Source organism: Heterodontus francisci, chromosome 9 (assembly GCF_036365525.1).
Source record: "Heterodontus francisci isolate sHetFra1 chromosome 9, sHetFra1.hap1, whole genome shotgun sequence".
NCBI lineage: Eukaryota > Metazoa > Chordata > Chondrichthyes > Heterodontiformes > Heterodontidae > Heterodontus > Heterodontus francisci.
Genome location: NC_090379.1, coordinates 6260471 through 6283665, shown reverse-complemented (window position 1 = coordinate 6283665; position 23195 = coordinate 6260471). Strand labels below are relative to the sequence as shown.

At 46.3% G+C, this 23195-nt stretch overlaps 1 protein-coding gene across 1 annotated transcript in view; it reads left to right on the top strand.

Moving 5' to 3' along the window:
* LOC137374042 (coiled-coil domain-containing protein 170-like) overlaps positions 1-19232 on the top strand; it is a 94623-nt gene extending 75391 nt beyond the window's left edge. Inside the window, exons 11-13 of the mRNA XM_068039825.1 lie at positions 8093-8332; positions 9393-9629; positions 18948-19232. Of these exons, the coding sequence (XP_067895926.1) occupies positions 8093-8332; positions 9393-9629; positions 18948-19232 (762 nt within the window). The remainder of the gene's footprint in view (positions 1-8092; positions 8333-9392; positions 9630-18947) is intronic.
* Positions 19233-23195: the final 3963 nt, after the last annotated feature.

Below are 23195 nucleotides of genomic sequence, written 5' to 3'. Positions count from 1 at the left end.
TGGAAGCTTAGAGCGAGAACAACCAGAGTTGTTATCTCTGGGTTGTTGCCTGTGCCACGTGCTAGCGAAGAGAGGAATAGGGAGAGAGAGGAGTTGAACACGTGGCTGCAGGGATGGTGTAGGAGGGAGGGTTTTGGTTTCCTGGATAATTGGGCTCTTTCTGGGGTAGGTGGGACCTCTACAAACAGGATGGTCTTCACCTGAACCAGAGGGGTACCAATATCCTGGGGGGGAGATTTGTTAGTGCTCTTCGGGGGGGTTTAAACTAAATCAGCAGGGGAATGGGAACCTAAATTGTAGTTCCAGTGTACAGGCTGTTGAGAGTAGTGAGGTAGGGGATAAGGTTACAGGGACGCAAGAGGGCACTGGCAAGCAAGAACTTGGTTTAAAGTGTGTCTACTTCAACGCCAGGAGCATCCGGAATAAGGTGGGTGAGCTTGCAGCATGGGTTGGTACCTGGGATCCTGATGTTGTGGCCATTTCAGAGACATGGGTAGAGCAGGGGCAGGAATGGATGTTGCAGGTTCCGGGATTTAGATGTTTCAGTAAGAACAGAGAAGAGGGTAAAAGAGGGGGGGGGTGTGGCATTGTTAATCAAGGAAAGTATTACAGCGGCAGAAAGGACGTTTGAGGACTCGTCCACTGAGGTAGTATGGGCCGAGGTTAGAAACAGGAGAGGTGAGGTCACCCTGTTGGGAGTCTTTTATAGACCTCCAAATAGTTCCAGAGATGTAGAGGAAAGGATAGCGAAGATGATTCTCGACAGGAGCGAGAGTAACAGGGTAGTGGTTATGGGGGACTTTAACTTTCCAAATATTGACTGGAAATACTATAGTTCGAGTACTTTAGATGGGTCTGTTTTTGTCCAGTGTGTGCAGGAGGGTTTTCTGACACAGTATGTGGACAGGCCAACCAGGGGCGATGCCACATTGGATTTGGTACTGGGTAATGAACCCGGCCAGGTGTTCAATTTAGATGTAGGTGAGCACTTTGGCGATAGTGATCACAATTCGGTTAGGTTTACCTTAGCGATGGGCAGGGACAGGTATATACCGCAGGGCAAGAATTATAGCTGGGGGAAAGGAAATTATGACGCGATTAGGCAAGATTTAGGATGTGTAGGATGGGGAAGGAAACTGCAGGGGATGGGCACAAACGAAATGTGGAGCTTATTCAAGGAGCAGCTAATGCGTGTCCTTGATAAGTATGTACCTGTCAGGCAGGGAGGAAGTTGTCGAGCGAGGGAGCCGTGGTTTACTCAAGAAGTTGAAGCGCTTGTCAAGAGGAAGAGGGCGGCTTATGTTAGGATGAGACGTGAAGGCTCAGTTAGGGCGCTTGAGAGTTACAAGCTAGCCAGGAAGGATCTAAAGGGAGGGCTAAGAAGAGCAAGGAGAGGACACGAGAAGTCATTGGCGGATAGGATCAAAGAAAACCCTAAGGCTTTCTATAGGTATATCAGGAATAAACGAATGATAAGAGTTAGAACAGGGCCAATCAAGGATAGTAGTGGGAAGTTGTGTGCGGAATCAGAGGAGATAGGGGAAACGTTAAATGAATATTTTTCGTCAGTATTTACAGTAGAAAAAGAAAATGTTGCTGAGGAGATTACTGAGATACAGCCTACTAGGCTAGATGGGATTGAGATTCACAAGGAGGAGGTGTTAGCAATTTTGGAAAGAGTGAAAATAGATAAGTCCCCTGGGCCAGATGGGATTTATCCTAGGATTCTCTGGGAAGCCAGGGAGGAGATTGCAGAGCCGTTGTTGTTGATCTTTATGTCGTCATTGTCGACAGGAGTAGTGCCGGAGGACTGGAGGATAGCAAATGTTGTCCCCTTGTTCAAGAAGGGGAGTAGAGACAGCCCTGGTAATTATAGACCTGTGAGCCTTACTTCGGTTGTGGGTAAAATGTTGGAAAAGGTTATAAGAGACAGGATTTATAATCATCTTGAAAAGAATAAGTTCATTTGCGATAGTCAGCACGGTTTTGTGAAAGGTAGGTCGTGCCTCACAAACCTTATTGAGTTTTTCGAGAAGGTGACCAAACAGGTGGATGAGGGTAAAGCCGTGGATGTGGTGTATATGGATTTCAGTAAGGCGTTTGATAAGGTTCCCCACGGTAGGCTATTGCAGAAAATACGGAAGTATGGGGTTGAAGGTGATTTAGAGCTTTGGATCAGAAATTGGCTAGCTGAAAGAAGACAGAGGGTGGTGGTTGATGGCAAATGTTCATCCTGGAGTTTAGTTACTAGTGGTGTACCGCAATGTTCTGTTTTGGGGCCACTGCTGTTTGTCATTTTTATCAATGACCTGGATGAGGGTGTAGAAGGGTGGGTTAGTAAATTTGCGGATGACACGAAGGTCGGTGGAGTTGTGGATAGTGTCGAAGGGTGTTGTAGGGTACAGAGGGACATAGATAGGCTGCAGAGCTGGGCTGAGAGATGGCAAATGGAGTTTAATGCGGAGAAGTGTGAGGTGATTCACTTTGGAAGGAGTAACAGCAATGCAGAGTACTGGGCTCATGGGAAGATTCTTGGTAGTGTAGATGAGCAGAGAGATCTTGGTATCCAGGTACATAAATCCCTGAAAGTTGCTACCCAGGTTAATAGGGCTGTTAAGAAGGCATATGGTGTGTTAGCTTTTATTAGTAGGGGGATCGAGTTTCGGAGCCACGAGGTCATCATGCAGCTGTACAAAACTCTGGTGACGCCGCACCTTGAGTATTGCGTGCAGTTCTGGTCACCACATTATAGGAAGGATGTGGAAGCTTTGGAAAGGGTGCAGAGGAGATTTACTAGGATGTTGCCTGGTATGGAAGGAAGGTCTTACGAGGAAAGGCTGAGGGACTTGGGGTTGTTTTCGTTAGAGAGAAGGAGGAGGAGAGGTGACTTAATAGAGACATATAAGATAATCAGTGGGTTAGATAGGGTGGATAGTGAGAGTCTTTTTCCTCGGATGAGGATGGCAAACACGAGGGGACATAGCTTTAAGTTGAGGGGTGAAAGATATAGGACAGATGTCAGAGGTAGTTTCTTTACGCAGAGAGTAGTAGGGGCGTGGAACGCCCTGCCTGCAACAGTAGTAGACTCGCCAACTTTAAGGGCATTTAAGTGGTCATTGGATAGACATATGGATGTAAATGGAATAGTGTAGGTCAGATGATCGGCGCAACATCGAGGGCCGAAGGGCCTGTACTGCGCTGTAATATTCTAATTCTAAAAAAAAAAAAATTCTAATAACTGCACAAAGATGAGTGGCAGTTCTGATGATTGGTCAGAATGTAAAGAGCAGCAGAGAATGACTAAAAGATTAATTAGGAGAAAGAAATTAGAGTATGAGAGGAAGCTAGCTAGAAATGTTCAAAACAGATAGCAAGAGTTTCTACAGGTATTTAAAAAGGAAAAGAGTAAGTAAAGAGAGTGTTGGTCCTCTAGAGAGTGAGCATGAAGAGTTAATAGTAGATAATAAGGAAATGGCGAATGAAATGCATAGATATTTTGCTTCTGTCTTCACTATAGAGGATACAAAAAACATTCCAGGAATAACTGTAAATCAGGAGGTGGAAAGAAGAGAGGAACTTGGTGAAATTACAAATACCAGGGATACAGTGCTGAGCGAACTGATGGAGCTGTGGGCTGACATAATGAGGTAGTAGATGCGTTGGTGTTAGTTTTTCAAAATTCGCTGGATTCTCGAAAGGTTCAATCAGACTGGAAAGTAGCAAATATAACCCCTCTATTCAAGAAGTGGAGGGCGGGGGGGAGAAAGAAAACAAGTCATTATAGGCCAGTTAGCTCGATGTCTGTTGTGGGGAAGGTGTTAGAATTGATCATTAAGGGGGCTATAGCTGGGCACTTAGAAAACTCAAGGTAATTGCGAATAGTCAGCATGGTTTTGTGAAAGGGAAATCATGTTTAACTAATTTATTGGAGTTCTTTGAAGGAGTAACATGCGCTGTGGATAAAGGGGAGCCTGTTGACGTACAGTACTTGGATTTCCAGAAGGCATTTGACAAGGTGCCAGATAAAAGGTTATTGTGCAAAGTAGGAGCTCAGGGTATAGGGGATAACATATTAGCATGGATAGAAGATTGGCTGGCTGGCAGAAAACAGAGAGTATGCATAAATGGGTCCTTTACTGAGTAGCAGGATGTGGCGGGTGGAGTCCCGCAGGGGTCTGTGCTGCGGCCTCAACTTTTTACAATTTATATCAATGACTTAGATGAGGGGAGCGATGGCGTGGTAGCTAAATTTACAGATGAAACAAAGATAGGTAGGAAAGTATGTTGTGAAGAGGACATAAGGAGATTGCAGACTGATATAGATAGGTTCAGTGAGTGGGCAAAAATCTGGCAGATGGAGTACAATGTAGGAAAATGTGAAGTTGTTCACTTTTGCAGGAAGAATAAAAAAGAATAAACAGAGAACAAGTGCAGAATTCTGAGTGCAGAGAGATCTAGATAAAATAGTGCATGAGTCACAGTATGCAGGTACAGCAAGTAATAAAGAAGGCTAATGGAATGCTATCCTTTATTACCAGAGGAATTGAAAATAAAAGTAAGGATGTTATGCTTCAGTTATACAGGGCATCGGTGAGACCACATCTCGAATACTGTGTGCAGTTTTGGTCTCCATATTTAAGGAAGGAAGTAAATACGTTGGAGGCGGTTCAGAGAAGGTTTATTAGATTGATACCTGGAATGAGCGGGTTGTCTTATGAGGAAAGGTTGGACAGACTGGGCTTGTTTTCACTGAAGTTTAGAAGAGTGAGGGGAGACTTGATTGAAGTATATAAGATCCTGAATGGTCTTGACAAGGTGGATGTGGAAGGGATGTTTCCTCTTGTGGGTGAGTCCAGAACTAGGGGGCACTATTTTAAAATTAGTGGGGGAGCGTTTTAGGACAAAGATGAGGAGAAATTTTTTCTCTCAGAGTGTTATGTGACTTTGGAACTCTGCTTCAGAAGGTAGTAGAGGCAGGGTCATTGAATATTTTTAAGGTGGAGGTAGATGGATTCTCATTAGGCAAGGAAATCAAAGGTTATGGGGGGTAGATGGGAGTGTGGAATTTGAGACACAAACAGATCAGCCATGATCTTATTGAATGATAGAGCAGGCTCGAGGGGCCGAATAGCCTACTTCTGCTCTTAATTCGTTTGTTCGTATGTAATATTTCCAAGTTCGTGGATGACAAAAAACTAGGTGGAATGCGTGTTGTGAGGAAGATGCAAAGTGGCTTCAAGGGGATTTGGACAGACTTAGTGAGTGGGCAAGAACATTACAGATGGAATGTAATGTGGAAAAATGTGAGGTTATCCACTTTGGTAGGAGGAATTGATGTGCAGAGTATTTCTTAAATGCTAAGAGATTAGAAAGTGCAGAAGTACAAAGGGACCTGGAAGTCCTTGTCAATATGTCATCGAAAACTAACATGCAGGTGCAGCAAGCAATTAAGAAGGCTAATGGTATGTTAGCCTTTATCGCAAGAGGATTTGAGTACAGGAGTAGTGAAGTCTTGCTTCAATTGTATAAAACCTTGGTTAGACCACACCTGGAGTACTGTGTGCAGTTTTGGTCCCCTTACCTTAGGAAGGATATGATTGCCAAAGAGGGAGTGCAGCGAAAGTTCACTAGACTTGTTCCCGGGATGGCGGGAGAAAGCTTGGGGAAACTGGGCCTGTATTCTGTAGAGTTTCAAAGAATGAGAGGTGATCTCATTGAAACATACAAAATACTTATAGGGTAGATGCAGCTAAGATGTTTCCCCTGGTTGGGGAGTCTAGATCCAGGGGACACAATTTCAAAATAAGGGGGAAGCCACTTAGGACCGAGATGAGGAGAAATTTCTTTACTCTCAGAGGGTTGTGAAACTTTGGAATTCTCTACCCCAGAGGGCTGTGGAAGCTCAGTCATTGAGTATGTTTAAAGCAGAGATTGACAGATTTCTAAATTCAAATGACCTAAGGGGATATGGGGATACTGTGGGAAAAAGGCATTGATGTGGATGATCAGCCATGATCATAGAATGGCAGAGCAGGCCTGATGGGCTGAATGGCCTACCGTTGCTCCTATGTTCCTATTACCATCAAACCACGGGACCAATTCTAGTTTAATGAGAAATGTAGGAGAGCATGTCAGGAGCAGCACCAGTCATAGCTAAAAATAAGGTGCCAACCTGGTGACGCTACATGTATGGAGGTACATGCATACATGTATACATGCTACATGTATGTATGTACTGACAGGAGGAGGAGGCTTCACGAATATCCCCATCCTCAACGATGGTGGAGTGCAGCAATCAGTGCAAAAGACAAGGTTTGCAGTGATCTTCAGCCAGAAGTGCTGAGTGGATGATCCATCTCGGCCTCCTCCTGAAGTCCCCAGCATCACAGATGCCAGTCTTCAGACAATTCAATTCTCTCCATGTGATATTAAGAAACGGCTGAAGGCACTGGTTACAGTAAAGGCTATGGGTTATGACAACATCCTGGCTGTACTGTTGAAGACTTGTGTTTCAGAACTAGCTGCGTCCCCAGCTAAACTGGCATCTACCCAACAGGGTGGAAAATTGCCAAGGTAAGTCCTGTCCACAAAAAGCAGGAAAAATCCAATTCGGCCAATTATTGACCCTTCAGTAAAGTGATGGAAGATGCCATTGACAGTGCTATCGAGGAGCCCTTACTCAGCAATAACCTGATTACCAATGCCCAATTTTGATTCCACCAGAAATGCTCAGCTCCAGGCCTCATTAAAACCTAGGTACAAACATGGACCAACCAGCTGAATTCCAGAGGTGAGATGAGAGTGATTGCTCTTGACTCCAAGAAAACATTTTACCAAGTATGGCATCAAGAAGCACTCAGAAAATTAAAATCAATGGGAATCAGGGGGAAAACTCTCCACTGGTTGGAGTTATAGCTAGCACGAAGGAAGATGGTTGTGGTTGTTGGAGGCCGCTCATCTCAGCCCAGTACATCACTGCAGGAGTTCCTCTGGGTAGTGTCCTCGGCCCAACCATCTTCAGCTGTTTCATCAATGACCTTCCCTGCATCATAAGGTCAGAAGTGGAGATGTTCGCTGATGATTGCACAATGTTCAGCACCATTCGTTTCTCCTCAGATACTGAAGCAGTCTGTGTCCACATGCTGCAAGATCTGGGCAACATTCAGGCTCAGGCTGATAAGTGGCAAGTAACTTTTGTGCCATACAAGTGCTAGGCAATGACCATCTCCAACAAGAGTGAACCTAACCATCTCCCCTTGACCCTTGACAATCAACGGTATTACCATCACTGAATCCCCACCACCAACATCCTTGGGGTTACCATTGACCAGAACTTAACTGGATCAGCCACATAAATATTGTGCCTATAGCAGATCAGAAGCTGGGAATTCTGAGGCGGGTAAGTCACCTCCTGACTCCCCAAAGCATGTCCATGATCTAAAAAGCACAAGTCAGGAGTGTGATGAACTTGCCTGAATCGGTGCAGTTCCAACAACACTCAAGAAGTTCAACACCATCCAAGGCAAAGCAGCCCACCTGAAACATTCACTCCCTCCACAACCAGTGCACAATGGCAGCAGTATGTACAAGATGCACTTCAACTCGCCAAGCCTCCTTCAACAGCACCTTCCAAACGCACGACCTCTACCAACTAGAAGGACAAGGGCAGCAGATACATGGGAACACCACCACCTGCAAGTTCCCCTCCAAGTCACACACCATCCTGACTTGGAACTATATCGCCGTTCCTTCACTGTCGCTGGGTCAAAATCCTGGAACTCCCTTCCTAACAGCACTGCGGGTGTACCTACCCCACATGGACTGCAGCGGTTCAAGAAGGCAGCTCACCACCACCTTCTCAGGGGAAATTAGGAATGGACAATAATTGCTGGGCTAGCCAGTGATGCCCATATCCCATGAATGAATAAAAAAAGTTGGAATCAGGGTGGGTAGACGTGATTGTGACTATTTGTTTGTGTGGAGGGTAAATGCCAACATGGACTGGTTATGCCAGATGGCAAATGGCCGTGTTGTCATTTTTTTGAGTATATTGTGCCTGGTTCAGTTGCATCATCACCTTTCTCTTTGACAGGTGACATCTCAGAGGGAGAAGCTGAAGAGCAGCAAACGACAGATCGAGCTGCTGACCGCCAAACTGGGCCAGCTGGAAGCAAGGACACCAGCCTGGGACACGATGGCTGGACACAGGGAAAAGGACAAGGCACTTTCAAAACTACAGCAGAAAATGCAGAGGTTGCAGGAGGAGCTGAGTGAGACGAAGATCACCAACCAGAGTCTGAGAGCGAAGTGTGCAGAAATCATCACTCTTAAAGTGAGTGTCATCTGTGTGGGGTTAGGGGCCCCTCCAGGGACAGGAGAGCCGACAGGAAAGGCGACCCTACAGGGAAATGGGATCCTATGGGGAGAAGGGATTCAACGGGATGTGGGGAGCCTTCAGGGAGTGGCGACCCTTCCGGGAGGGGGGGATCCTAGAGGGAGAAGGGATCCAACAGGGAGCGGGGAGCCCACAAGGAAAGGGGACCCTACAGGGAGATGGGATCCTACAGGGAGAAGAGATCCCATAGGGAAAGGGAACTATACAGGAAAGGGAATCCTACAGGGAGAGGGGCCTGTATAGGATTCCCTGGGTCTGGCTTCTCTCCATGATCTCACACACATTCACTCACACACAAGTCAGAAGGTCTAGTCCCATTCCAGAGACTTGAGCACAAAAATCCAGATTGATACTTCCAGTGCAGTACAGAGGGAGTACTGCAATCTTGGAGGTGCCATCTTTCCAATGAGGTGTTAAACCGAGAACCAGTCTTCCCTCTCAAGACATAAAAGAGCCCACAGCCGCTATTTTGAAGAGGAGCAGGCGAGTTCTCCCCAGTGGATTGGCCAATATTTACCCATCAATCAATATCACTAAAAACAGCTGATCTGATCATTATCACATTTCTTTATATGGGAGCAGCCCCGTTTCCTACATTACAACAATGAATACACTTCAAAATGTACTTGATTGACTGGTGCTTTGGGACCTCCTGGAGTTGTGAAAGGTGCCAAAGAAATGCAAACATTTCTTTTATATACATACACACACACACACACACAAGTATAAGAACATACACATGTACACGTACATGCATGCATACAGATGTGTGTATACACACACGGAAACACATACCAGGGGTCAGAGGGGATCATCAAATGCTGCCCAACTATGTCCGGTTAACATGGCATAGACTGTGCTGCCACTGTGAATCTGCAGCCTTTGTAAGCTGTATCATTCAGTACCGAGCTGGGCAGGCGAGGGACATTAACCCACTGCACCACTGGAGGGAAGCTGGTTTCCAAATAATTCCTTACAACTGGTAATCTTCCCAAAGGCGAAGACCAAGGAACAGAACAGGACGATCGAGAAGTTGAGCGAATCCCTGGAGAAACTGGAAACAATAAAGGAGAAAGCAGCTCAGAAGGTGGTGACCCTGAAATCAGAGCTGGACCAGGCAGAGCATGGGGCTTGGGAGAGGAATGAGCAGACACAGGACACGCTGACAGCTCTTAGTAATGAGCTCTGCTCCACAAAGAGAGTGCTACAGGAGGTGGCACGGAGAGAGAGACAGGTGGGTCTGCGAGGGGGAGTTTCTGTTATCTTCATTACCTCCAGATTTAACTTTTCCAATATTCTCCTGGCCAACGTACCTCCCACCTTCAGCCCTCTGTAAACTTCACATCATCCAAAACCCAGCTGTCCAATCTTAACACGCACTGTCCCATTAACACACCAAGTCCCATTCAACTATCACCCCTGTACTCAATGACCTACATTAACACACATCAAGTCCTGTTCCCCTATCACCCCTGTACACATTGACCTGCATTAACACACACCAAGTCCCATTCCCCTTTTACCCCTGTACTCACTGACCTACATTAACACACACCAAGTCCCATTCCCCTATCACCCTTGTACTCACTGACCTACAATAACACACACCAAGTCCCATTCCCCTATCACCCTTGTACTCACTGACCTACATTAACACACATCAAGTCCCATTCCCCTATCACCCTTGTACTCACTGACCTACATTAACACACACCAAGTCCCGTTCCCCTATCACCCCTGTGCTCACTGACCTACATTAACAGACATAAAGTGCTGTTCCCCTATCACCCCTGTGCTCACTGGCCTACATTAACACACACCACGTCCTGTTCCCCTATCACCCCTGTACTCACTGAACTACATTAACACACACCAAGTCCCATTCCCCTATCACCCCTGTACTCACTGATGTACATTAACACACATCAAGTCCCGTTCCCCTATCACCCCTGTACTCACTGACCTACATTAACACACACCAAGTCCCGTTCCCCTATCACTCCTGTGCCCACTAACCTACATTAACACAAACCTACACCCGTTCCCCTATCACCCCTGTGCTCACTGATGTACATTAACACACATCAAGTCCCGTTCCCCTATCACCCCTGTACTCACTGACCTACATTAACACACACCAAGTCCTGTTCCCCTATCACCCCTGTACTCACAGATCTACATTAACGCACACCAAGTCCCGTTCCCGTTTCACCCCCCTGCGCTCACTGACCTACATCAACACACACCAAGTCCCATTCCCCTATCACCCCTGTGCTCACTGACCTACATTAAAACACACCAAGTCCTGTTCCCCTATCACCCCTGTACTCACTGACCTACATTAACACACACCAAGTCCTGTTCCCCTATCACCCCTGTACTCACAGATCTACATCAACACACCCCAAGTCCTGTTCCCCTATCACCGCTGTACTCACTGACCTGCATTAACACACACCAAGTCCCATTCCCCTGTCACCCCCTGTACGAATGGATCTACATTTACTCACTCCAAGTCCTGTTCCCCTATCACACCTGTACTCACTGACCTATATTAACACACACCAATCCCGTTCCCCTATCACCCCTGTACTCAGTGACCTACATTAACACACACCAAGTCCCTTTCCCCTATCACCCCTGTACTCATTGACCTATATTAACACACACCAATCCCGTTCCCCTATCACCCCTGTACTCACTGACCTACATTATCACACACCAAGTCCTGTTCCCCTATCACCCCTGTGCTCACTGAACTACATTAACAGACACCAAGTCCCGTTCCCCAATCACCCCTGTACTCACAGATCTACATTAACGCACACCAAGTCCCTTTCCCCTATCACCCCTGTACTCATTGACCTACATTAACACACACCAATCCCGTTCCCCTATCACCCCTGTACTCATTGACCTATATTAACACACACCAATCCCGTTCCCCTATCACCCCTGTACTCATTGACCTATATTAACACACACCACTCCCGTTCCCCTATCACCCCTGTACTCATTGACCTATATTAACACACACCACTCCCGTTCCCCTATCACCCCTGTGCTCACTGATCTACATTAACGCACACCAAGTCCCGTTCCCCTATCACCCCACTGTACTCACTAAAGTACATTAACAGACACCAAGTCCTGTTCCCCTATCACCCCCTGTGCTCACTGACGTACATTAACACACACCAAGTCCCGTTCCTCTATCACTCCTGTACTCACTGACCTACATTAACACACACCAAGTCCCGTTCCTCTATCACTCCTGTACTCACTGACCTACATTAACACACACCAAGTCCCGTTCCCCTATCACCCCTGTACTCACTGACCTACATTAACACACACCAAGTCCCGTTCCCCTATCACTCCTGTACTCACTGACGTACATTAACACACACCAAGTCCCGTTCCCCTATCACTCCTGTACTCACTGACCTACATTAACACACACCAAGTCCCGTTCCCCTATCACTCCTGTACTCACTGAACTACATTAACACACACCAAGTCCCGTTCCCCTATCACTCCTGTACTCACTGACGTACATTAACACACACCAAGTCCCGTTCCCCTATCACTCCTGTACTCACTGACGTACATTAACACACACCAAGTCCCGTTCCCCTATCACCCCCTTGTACTCAGTGACCTACATTAACACACACCAAGTCCCGTTCCCCTATCACCCCTGTACTCACTGACGTACATTAACACACACCAAGTCCCGTTCCCCTATCACCCCCCTGTACTCACTGAAGTACATTAACAGACACCAAGTCCTGTTACCCTATCACCCCTCGACTCACTGACCTGCATTAACACACACCAAGTCCCGTTCCCCTATCACCCCCTGTACTCACTGATCTACATTAACACACACTAAGTCCCATTCCCCTATCACCTCGGTACTCACTGACCGACATTAACACACACCAAATCCCATTTCCCTATCACCCCTGTACTCACTGACCTACATTATCACACACCAAGTCCTGGAACAAAGAACAAAGAACATTACAGCACAGGAACAGGCCACTCGGCCCTCCAAGCCTGCGCCAATCTTGATGCCTGCCTAAACTAAATCCTTCTGCACTTCTGGGGACCGTATCCCTCTATTCCCATCCTATTCCGCAGGGCAAAAATTATAGCTGGGGGAAAGGAAATTATGATGCGATTAGGCAAGATTTAGGATGCGTAGGATGGGGAAGGAAACTGCAGGGGATGGGAACAATCGAAATGTGGAGCTTATTCAAGGAGCAGCTACTGCGTGTCCTTGATAAGTATGTACCTGTGAGGCAGGGAGGAAGTTGTCGAGCGAGGGAGCCGTGGTTTACTAAAGAAGTTGAAGCGCTTGTCAAGAGGAAGAAGAAGGCTTATGTTAGGATGAGACATGAAGGCTCAGTTAGGGCACCTGAGAGTTACAAGCTAGCCAGGAAGGATCGAAAGGGAGAGCTAAGAAGAGCAAGGAGAGGACACGAGAAGTCATTGGCGGATAGGATCAGGGAAAAACCCTAAGGCTTTCTATAGGTATATCAGGAATAAAAGAATGACTAGAGTTAGATTAGGGCCAGTCAAGGATAGTAGTGGGAAGTTGTGTGTGGAATCAGAGGAGGTAGGGGAAGTGTTAAATGAATATTTTGCGTCAGTATTTACAGTAGAGAAAGAAAATGTTGTCGAGGAGAATACTGAGATTCAGGCTACTAGGCTAGATGGGATTGAGGTTCACAAGGAGGAGGTGTTATCAATTTTGGAAAGTGTGAAAATAGATAAGTCCCCTGGGCCAGATGGGATTTATCCTAGGATTCTCTGGGAAGCTAGGGAGGAGATTGCAGAGCCTTTGTCCTTGATCTTTATGTCGTCATTGTCGACAGGAATAGTGCCGGAAGACTGGAGGATAGCAAATGTTGTCCCCTTGACAAGAAGGGGAGTAGAGACAGCCCTGGTAATTATAGACCTGTGAGCCTTACTTCGGTTGTGGGTAAAATGTTGGAAAAGGTTATAAGAGACAGGATTTATAATCATCTTGAAAAGAATAAGTTCATTAGCGATAGTCAGCACGGTTTTGTGACGGGTAGGTCGTGCCTCACAAACCTTATTGAGTTTTTCGAGAAGGTGACCAAACAGGTGGATGAGGGTAAAGCAGTGGATGTGGTGTATATGGATTTCAGTAAGGCGTTTGATAAGGTTCCCCATGGTAGGCTATTGCAGAAAATACGGAAGTATGGGGTTGAAGGTGATTTAGAGCTTTGGATCAGAAATTGGCTAGCTGAAAGAAGACAGAGGGTGGTGGTTGATGGCAAATATTCATCCTGGAGTTTAGTTACTAGTGGTGTACCGCAAGGATCTGTTTTGGGGCCACTGCTGTTTGTCATTTTTATAAATGACCTGGAAGAGGGTGTAGAAGGGTGGGTTAGTAAATTTGCGGATGACACTAAGGTCGGTGGAGTTGTGGATAGTGCCGAAGGATGTTGTAGGTTACAGAGGGACATAGATAGGCTGCAGAGCTGGGCTGAGAGATGGCAAATGGAGTTTAATGCGGAAAAGTGTGAGGTGATTCACTTTGGAAGGAGTAACAGGAATGCAGAGTACTGGGCTAATGGGAAGATTCTTGGTAGTGTAGATGAACAGAGAGATCTTGGTGTCCAGGTGCATAAATCCCTGAAGGTTGCTACCCAGGTTAATAGGGCTGTTAAGAAGGCATATGGTGTGTTAGCTTTTATTAGTAGGGGGATCGAGTTTCGGAGCCACGAGGTAATGCTGCAGCTGTACAAAACTCTGGTGAGACCGCACCTGGAGTATTGCGTGCAGTTCTGGTCACCGCATTAAAGGAAGGATGTGGAAGCTATGGAAAGGGTGAAGAGGAGATTTACTAGGATGTTGCCTGGTCTGGAGGGAAGGTCTTACGAGGAAAGGCTGAGGGACTTGAAGTTGTTTTCGTTGGAGAGAAGGAGGAGGAGAGGTGACTTAATAGAGACATATAAGATAATCAGAGGGTTAGATAGGGTGGATAGTGAGAGTCTTTTTCCTCGGATGGTGATGGCAAACACGAGTGGACATAGCTTTAAGTTGAGGGGTGATAGATATAGGACATATGTCAGAGGTAGTTTCTTTACTCAGAGAGTAGTAGGGACGTGGAACGCCCTGCCTGCAACAGTAGTAGACTCGCCAACTTTAAGGGCATTTAAGTGGTCATTGGATAGACATATGGATGAAAATGGAATAGTGTAGGTCAGATGGTTTCACAGGTCGGCGCAACATCGAGGGCCGAAGGGCCTTTACTGCGCTGTAATGTTCTAATTCTATTCATGTATTTGTCAAGATGCCTGTTAAATGTCATTATCGTACCTGCTTCCACCACTTCCCCGGCAGCAAGTCCAGGCACTCACCACCCTCTGTGTAAAGAACTTGCCTCGCACATCCCCTCTAAACTTTGCCCCTCTCATCTTAAACCTATGTCCCCATGAAACTGACCTTTCGGCCCTGGGAAAAAGCTTCTGACTATCCACTCTGTCCAGGCTGCTCATAACTTTGTAAACCTCTATCATGTCACCCCTCCACCTCCGTCGTTCCAGTGAAAAGAATCCGAGTTTATGAAAACAATCCGAGTTCCCGTATCACCTCTGTACTCACTGACCTACATTAACACACACCAAGTCCCATTCCCCTATCACCCCTGTACTCACTGATCTACATTAACACACACCAAGTCCCATTCCCCTATCACCCCTGTACTCACTGACCTACATTAACACACACCAAGTCCCATTCCCTATCACCCCTGTACTCACTGATCTACATTAACACACACCAAGTCCCATTCCCCTATCACCCTGTACCCACTGACCTACATTAACACACCCCAAGTCCCGTTCCCCTATCACCCCTGTACTCACTGACCTACATTAACACACACCAAGTCCCGTTCCCCTATCACCCTGTACCCACTGACCTACATTAACACACACCAAGTCCCATTCCCCTATCACCCTGTACCCACTGACCTACATTAACACACACCAAGTCCCGTTCCCCTATCACCCCTGTACCCACTGACCTACATTAACACACACCAAGTCCCATTCCCCTATCACCCTGTACCCACTGACCTACATTAACACACACCAAGTCCCATTCCCCTATCACCCTGTACCCACTGACCTACATTAACACACACCAAGTCCCATTCCCCTATCACCCTGTACCCACTGACCTACATTCATATACACCAAGTCCCGTTCCTCTATCACCCCTGTACTCACTGACCTACATCAACACACACCAAGTTCCGTTTCTCTATCACCCTTGTACTCACTGACCTACATCAACACACACCAAGTCCCGTTCCTCTATCACCCCTGTACTCACTGACCTACATTAACACACACCAAGTCCCGTTCCTCTATCACCCCTGTACTCACTGACCTCCATTAACACACACCAGGTCCCGTTCCTCTATCACCCCTGTACTCACTGTCCTACATTAACACACACCAAGTCCCGTTCCCCTCTCACCCCTGTACTCACTGACCTACATTAACACACACCAAGTCCCGTTCCCCTATCACCCCTGTACTCACTGACCTACATTAGCACACACCAAGTCGTGTTCCCCTCTCACCCCTGTACTCACCGACCTACATGAACACACACCAAGTCGTGTTCCCCTATCACCCCTGTACTCACTGACCTACATTAACACACACCAAGTCGTGTTCCCCTCTCACCCCTGTACTCACCGACCTACATGAACACACACCAAGTCGTGTTCCCCTATCACCCCTGTACTCACTGACCTACATTAACATGCACCAAGTCCCGTTCCCCTATCACCCCTTTACTCACTGACCTACATTAACACACACCAAGTCCTCTTCTCCTATCACCCCTGTACTCACTGACCTACATTAACACACACCAAGTCCTGTTTCCCTATCACCCCTTTAATCACTGACCTACATTAACACACACCAAGTCCTGTTCCCCTATCACCCCTGTACTCACTGACCTACATTAACACACACCAAGTCCCGTTCCCCTATCACCCCTGTACTCACTGACCTACATTAACACACACCAAGTCCCGTTCCTCTATCACCCCCCTGTACTCACTGACCTACATTAACACACACCAAGTCCCGTTCCTCTATCACCCCTGTACTCACTGACCTACATTAACACACACCAAGTCCCGTTCCTCTATCACCCCCCTGTACTCACTGACCTACATTAACACACACCAAGTCCCGTTCCTCTATCACCCCCCTGTACTCACTGACCTACATTAACACACACCAAGTCCCATTCCCACATCACCTCGGTACTCACTGACCTACATTAACACACACCAAGTCCTGTTCCCCTATCACCCCTGTACTCACTGACCTACATTAACACACACCAAGTCCTGTTCCCCTATCACCCCTGTACTCACTGACCTACATTAACACACACCAAGTCCTGTTCCCCTATCACCCCTGTACTCACTGACCTACATTAACACACACCAAGTCCCATTCCCCTATCACCTCGGTACTCACCGACCTACATTAACACACACCAAGTCCCATTCTCCTATCACCCCTGTATTCACTGACCTACATTAACACACACCAAGTCCCATTCTCCTATCACCCCTGTACTCACTGACCTGCATTAATACACACCAAGTCCCGTTCCTCTATCACCCCCCTGTACTCACTGACCTACATTAACACACACCAAGTCCCATTCCCCTATCACCTCGGTACTCACTGACCTACATTAACACACACCAAGTCCTGTTCCCCTATCACCCCTGTACTCACTGACCTACATTAACACACACCAAGTCATCATCTCTCCACCTCTCTACCTCTCTTTCCTGCTTTAAGATTCTCCTTAAAACTGACTTCTTTGACCCAGCTTCAGGTCATCTGTCCATTTGCTCCCTAAGTGGCTCCCTGTCAAATATTGTTTGAAATCGCTCCTGTGAAGCGCCTTGAGATGCTTTACTATGTTAAAGGCGTTATATAAATACAAGTTGTTGTTGTTAGAGCCCAGATGTCAAAGGGTTGGATTTTGCTGAGGCTTTTCAACGAGCTGCTGGTGACAGTAATGGTGACCATTAATCTGTCGGATTGTCGTAAAAACCCAACTGGTTCACCAATGTCCTTTAGGGAAGTAAATCTGCTGCCCTTACCTGGTATGGCCCTGTATGTAACTCCAGACCTATGGTCTGGAGCAATGTGGTTGACTTAATTCCCCTGTGAAGTGGCCACACAGTTGTATCAAAAGAAACGCTTCACAGAATAACAAGATCACATAAGCTGCACAGTTCAAGATGAAGGCCCACCGCCACCTCCTTTTAGAACATAGAACATGGAACATAGAACAGTACAGCACAGTACAGTCCCTTTGGCCCATGATGTTGTGCCGAACCTTTAACCTACTCTAAGATCAAACTAACTACCTACCCTTCATTCTACTATCATCCATGTACCTATCTGAGAGTCGCTTAAATGCCCCTAATGTATCTGCTTCTACTACCACCGCTGGCAGTGCATTCCACGCACCCACCACTCTCTGTGTAAAGAACCTACCTCTGACATCTCCCCGAAACCTTCCTCCAATCACCTTAAAATTATGCCCCCTGGTGATAGCCCTTTCCACCCTGGGAAAAAGTCTCTGACTATCCACTCTATCTATGCCTCTCATCATCTTGTACCCCTCTATCAAGTCACCTCTCATCCTTCTTCGCTCCAATGAGAAAAGCCCTAGCTCCCTCAATCTTTCTTCGTAGGACATGCCCTCCAGTCCAGGCAGCATCCTGGTAAATCTCCTCTGCACCCTCTCTAAAGCGTCCACATCCTTCCTATAATGAGGCGACCAGAACTGAACACAATATTCCAAGTGTGGTCGAACCAGGGCCTTATAGAGCTGCAGCATAACCTCGCGGCTCTTAAACTCAATCCCCCTGTTAATGAAAGCCAACACTCCATACGCCTTCTTAACAACCCTATCAACTTGGGTGGCAACTTTGAGGGATCTATGGACGTGGACCCCAAGATCCCTCTGTTCCTCCACACTACCAAGAATCCTGTCTTTAAGCTTGTATTCTGCATTCAAATTCGACCTTCCAAAATGAATCACTTCACACTTTTCCAGGTTGAACTCCATCTGCCACTTCTCAGCCCAGCTCTGCATCCTGTCAATGTCCCGCTGCAACCTACAACAGCCTTCCACACTATCCACAACTCCAGCAACCTTCGTGTCATCAGCAAACTTGCTAACCCAGCCTTCCACTTCCTCATCCAAGTCATTTATAAAAATCACAAAGAGCAGAGGTCCCAGAACAGATCCCTGCGGAACACCACTGGTCACCGAGCTCCAGGCTGAATACTTTCCATCTACTACCACCCTCTGTCTTCTATGGGCCAGCCAATTTTGTATTTTAATAAATGTTGTCCTTGTCAGCAATGCCCACATCCCGAGAATGAGTTATAAACAGTTATGATGTCTGCGGTCCTTCGACCAAGACTGATGTCAATGTTTGTTTTTGCAGTTGGTGCATTTCCGCGAGTTTGTAACAAGAGCTCTGGGATTCGACACAAACAGCATGGCAGTTCCTGATGAGAGGATCTACCTTCAGTTGAAGGGCCTCGTGCAGACTCAGCGAAGCCGCAGCCCGACAGCACTTCACTCAGACAGCTTGCAGCAAGGGATTGCCAATGGATTTGGGGTCAGATATGTGGGATCCTGGCCATCACACAGCCCTCCTCCCGACTGGGACCAGCGCAGGTCTCAACCCAGCTCTCCACTCAGGAATTACAGCAGGGCTGCCCAGTGAATATCTTCACAACGTGGTTCACACCTCTATACCCCAAATCTTCCCCTCCAGTCACTCCCCTGACGTATGTGTCCATGCACAAGTGTCTCTCTGCATAAGTGCATGTCTATGTGCGTCACATGTGCGCTCATTTTTGCGACTGTTTCAGTGAGTGCTTGTTAATATAGGAATTGCTAATGATAAAAGACTAAGGTCCATAAAGTTTGCCTTCGACCCTCCTGGTATTACATGCTACAATGATAATGGAGTTATTGACTAATCACAATCTCTATCAATGAGTTTATAACAGACCCAGACATACAGTGAGGAAAACCCCCAGTGGTGGAGAGCTTTGGGAACCATAAATAAAAGCAAAATACTGCGGATGCTGGAAATCTGAAACAAAAACAAGAAATGCTGGATTCACTCAGCAGGTCTGGCAGCATCTGTGGAAAGAGAAGCAGAGTTAACGTTTCGGGTTCCGAAGAAGGGTCACTGACCCGAAACGTTAACTCTGCTTCTCTTTCCACAGATGCTGCCAGACCTGCTGAGTGAATCCAGCATTTCTTGTTTTTGTTTGGGAACCATAGGTTGAAACTCACCTGCTCCTCCCGAGTCTGTGACCCTCACCACACATCATGTCTCAAATTACTCACATAGTGTCCCAAAATGTTATTTTCTGAAAGAAATCAATCAGTTTGTGTAACATGTCTGAATTCTCTACCTTTGCCCAACCAGTGAGACTGTTGGACTGTGGATCCCAGCTGAACCATGTCCTCACCTCAACTGACACCCACATGTTCAACAGGGTCAGCGGCTGGAATCCTGACTGACCGCCCCCTCCTTCAGCCCAGGGAATTGAGGACAATTGAGTATAGCTACCTCAACACATACCGGGCATCAACCCTGGGATCTAGCTGGTGCATGTGACTCAGTATGCAAAGGGCATTTACCCATTAGAGGGAGAGAGAACGTGGTGGGGTTATGGCAAATTTCATCAAAGGACAGCATGTGGGAGTGAGTCTACAGTGAATATTACCTCTCCAAAGAAGGTGCAGAAGAGATTTACGAGGATGATACCAGAACTGAAAGGTTTTAACTGTCAGGAAAGATTAAAGGTTAAAGGCTGGGCCTGTTTGCTGAAGAAGAGAGAAGGCTGAGGGCTGAACTGATAGAGGTCTTTAAGATTATGAAGGGGTTTGATAGCATTAGACCTAGGGAAGATGTTTTCTCTTGTGGGGGAGAACAAAACAAGGGGCCATAAATATAAGACAGTCATTAATAAATCCAATCGGGAATTTAGGAGAAACTTCTTTCACCAGAGAGTGCTGAGAATGCAGAATTAACTACAAAGAGTAACTGAGGCGAATAGCATAGATGCATTTCAGGGGGAAACTAACTAAATAAATGATGGACAAAGGAATAGATGGTTGTGCCGGTAGGGTTAGATGAAGAGGGTGGGAGGAGGCCCGTATAAAGAATAAACACCAGCATAGATCAGTTGGGTTGAATGGCCTGTTTCTGTGCTGTAAAACTGACGCAATTCTGTGTGAGGGAGCTCATGTGACGTAATTCGCAGTAGTTCTTTGTACAAACAGTTTAATGCTAATTGTATCAACCGCTTTTTTTAAAACAAAAACTTTTTTGTTTGAATTTTTAAAAAATTGGCAATTTTAATAAAACCTCTGTGTCTCCCAGAAGCCATTTGTACATAGGTTCCGGTAACAAGAATGTCACTGGGATGAGGAGGAAGGTGCAGTGTAACGGTATATAGTAACAGTGTTAACAGCTGGAGTACATTCCCCCAGCTTACACCACCTGTACTGGGGGCAGGATGGGTTACAGCGGATGAATGGGGAAGAGTCCCAGGAAATACTCCATTGTGTCTGTCGCTGCCTTTCCTCTGTTTTTCTCCTTTCTTATTCTGAATCACTGGGCTACAGTCATAAGTAAGACCCTATTAAATTCATGGTCAAATTTTACAGATTTCACGCTCACAGCATTTTAAGAATCATGAATTTCACATATTTAAATCATAAATTTCACGGTGTTGCAACAAACCAAGAAAATTATCTATTTAAAACAAAAAAAAAGACAAAGGGGATTTCTGGTTTCAAATGGCATTTAATGTATACTCAAAAACGATTTTAAAAAGATGACTATAAACAGGTCACATTCTTTACTCACTGAAGTTAGTGGTTGAATGTGAGCATGGAGCAATCTTCAATTGTCTCTTTCTTCATTCCCTGTCTTGCTCATCGGTGAACCCATCACAAATAATTACAAAAGATTCACATGCGTCAATCTGAGACTTCATCTCCTCACAATGTGTCGCTAAAACCTTCAGTAGGTAGTCCTGTCCTAGTTCATTTGCACTTGGCAAGCAACAGCATTTTGCACATTATGTTGAATGGATACCCACAGCCTTGGGTGATCAAGTTTTTCCAATGGTTTGTTGTGATTGCAAAAGCATTCACAAGTTCCATTGTAACCAACTGACGATTTTCTAAACTCTCTGTCAACTTCTTAAGAAGAGATGAAATCATTGCTTGCTTTTTGCATGTTTGTTTTCGTAGTACAGTGTTAGTTGCTCACGTTCTGCCACGATGGCTTTCAAACTCTAGGTGCTGGTGAACCGTTGCCCGCCATGTGTGATCCAACGAAACATTTCAGCTTGTACAAACCATCGGCACGCAGAATGTGGCTTCCAAATTCTTTCACTTGAAGTGCTGCAGTAATAGTTATGGACGTTTTTGATTTTACTCATTCTGAAATTCTCACTTGTCTGCTAATACTTCAGACCACTCCTCTTAAAACTGCACTGGTAGCCCCCCATCATCTAGCAATCAGCAAGTTGAGACGTGTGTCAATCACTAAAACACTTGATGTTTGCAACATGTCCAGCAATCAGCGCGTTCAGCCTTGTGTCAACCAGTAAAATGCACAATGTTCGCAAAATGACTGACTTCATGGAGCGCCCGGGATTTCACGGTCCGTGACACAGATTTCATGGCCGTGAATTTGGTCGGGTACTAGTTACATGGGTGACAGTTTTTCTTTCAATAGGTAATCTTTTCAAGGCTGCCATTTTTAACCATCCCTAATTGCCCTTGAGAAGGTGGTGAGCTGCTTTTTTGAACCGCTGCAGTCCATGTGAGGTAGGTACACCCACAGTGCTGTTAGGAAGGGAGTTCCAGGATTTTGACCCAGCGACAGCGAAGGAATGGCGATATAGTTCCAAGTCAGGATGGTGTGTGACTTGGAGGGGAACTTGCAGGTGGTGGTGTTCCCATGCATCTACTGCCCTTGTCCTTTTAGGTGGTAAAGGTCGCAGGTTTGGAAGGTGCTGTCGAAGGAGCCTTGGCGCATTGCTGCAGTGCATCTTGTAGATGGGACACACTGCTGCAACTGTGCATTGGTGGTGGAGGGAGTGAATGTTTGTAGATGGGGTGCAAATCAAGCGGGCTGCTTTGTTCTGGATGGTGTCGAGCTTATTGAGTGTTGTTGGAGCTGCACCCATCCAGGCAAGTGGAGAGTATTCCATCACACTCCTGACTTGTGCCTTGTAGATGGTGTGTGACTTGGATGAGAACTTGCAGGTGGTCGTGTTCCCATGTATCTGCTGACCTTGATCTTCCAGGTCTCACCACCATCTCCTCAAGGGCAATTAGGGATGAGCAATAAATACTGACCTTGCTAGTGATGTGCATATCCCAAGAACTGATTAAAAAAATCAACCTGATCGTTCAGGCGAAGGGTTTGATAGATGGATGTGAAAGATTGAGGAGTCTCAGGCATACTGTAGTAATGCAGATAAATCACTTTGCCCCCAAACTCCATGATCATCTAAGCCACGTAATTGTTGGCTTGTGCCAAGATTACGGGTCTCTCTCTGGGTGCAAGCACGGAGGAAACTCCAGGACATCCTCTTTGGCACTGCCGGAACAGACTCTATTTCAGCCCACAGTGTGTCTGTATTTTTTG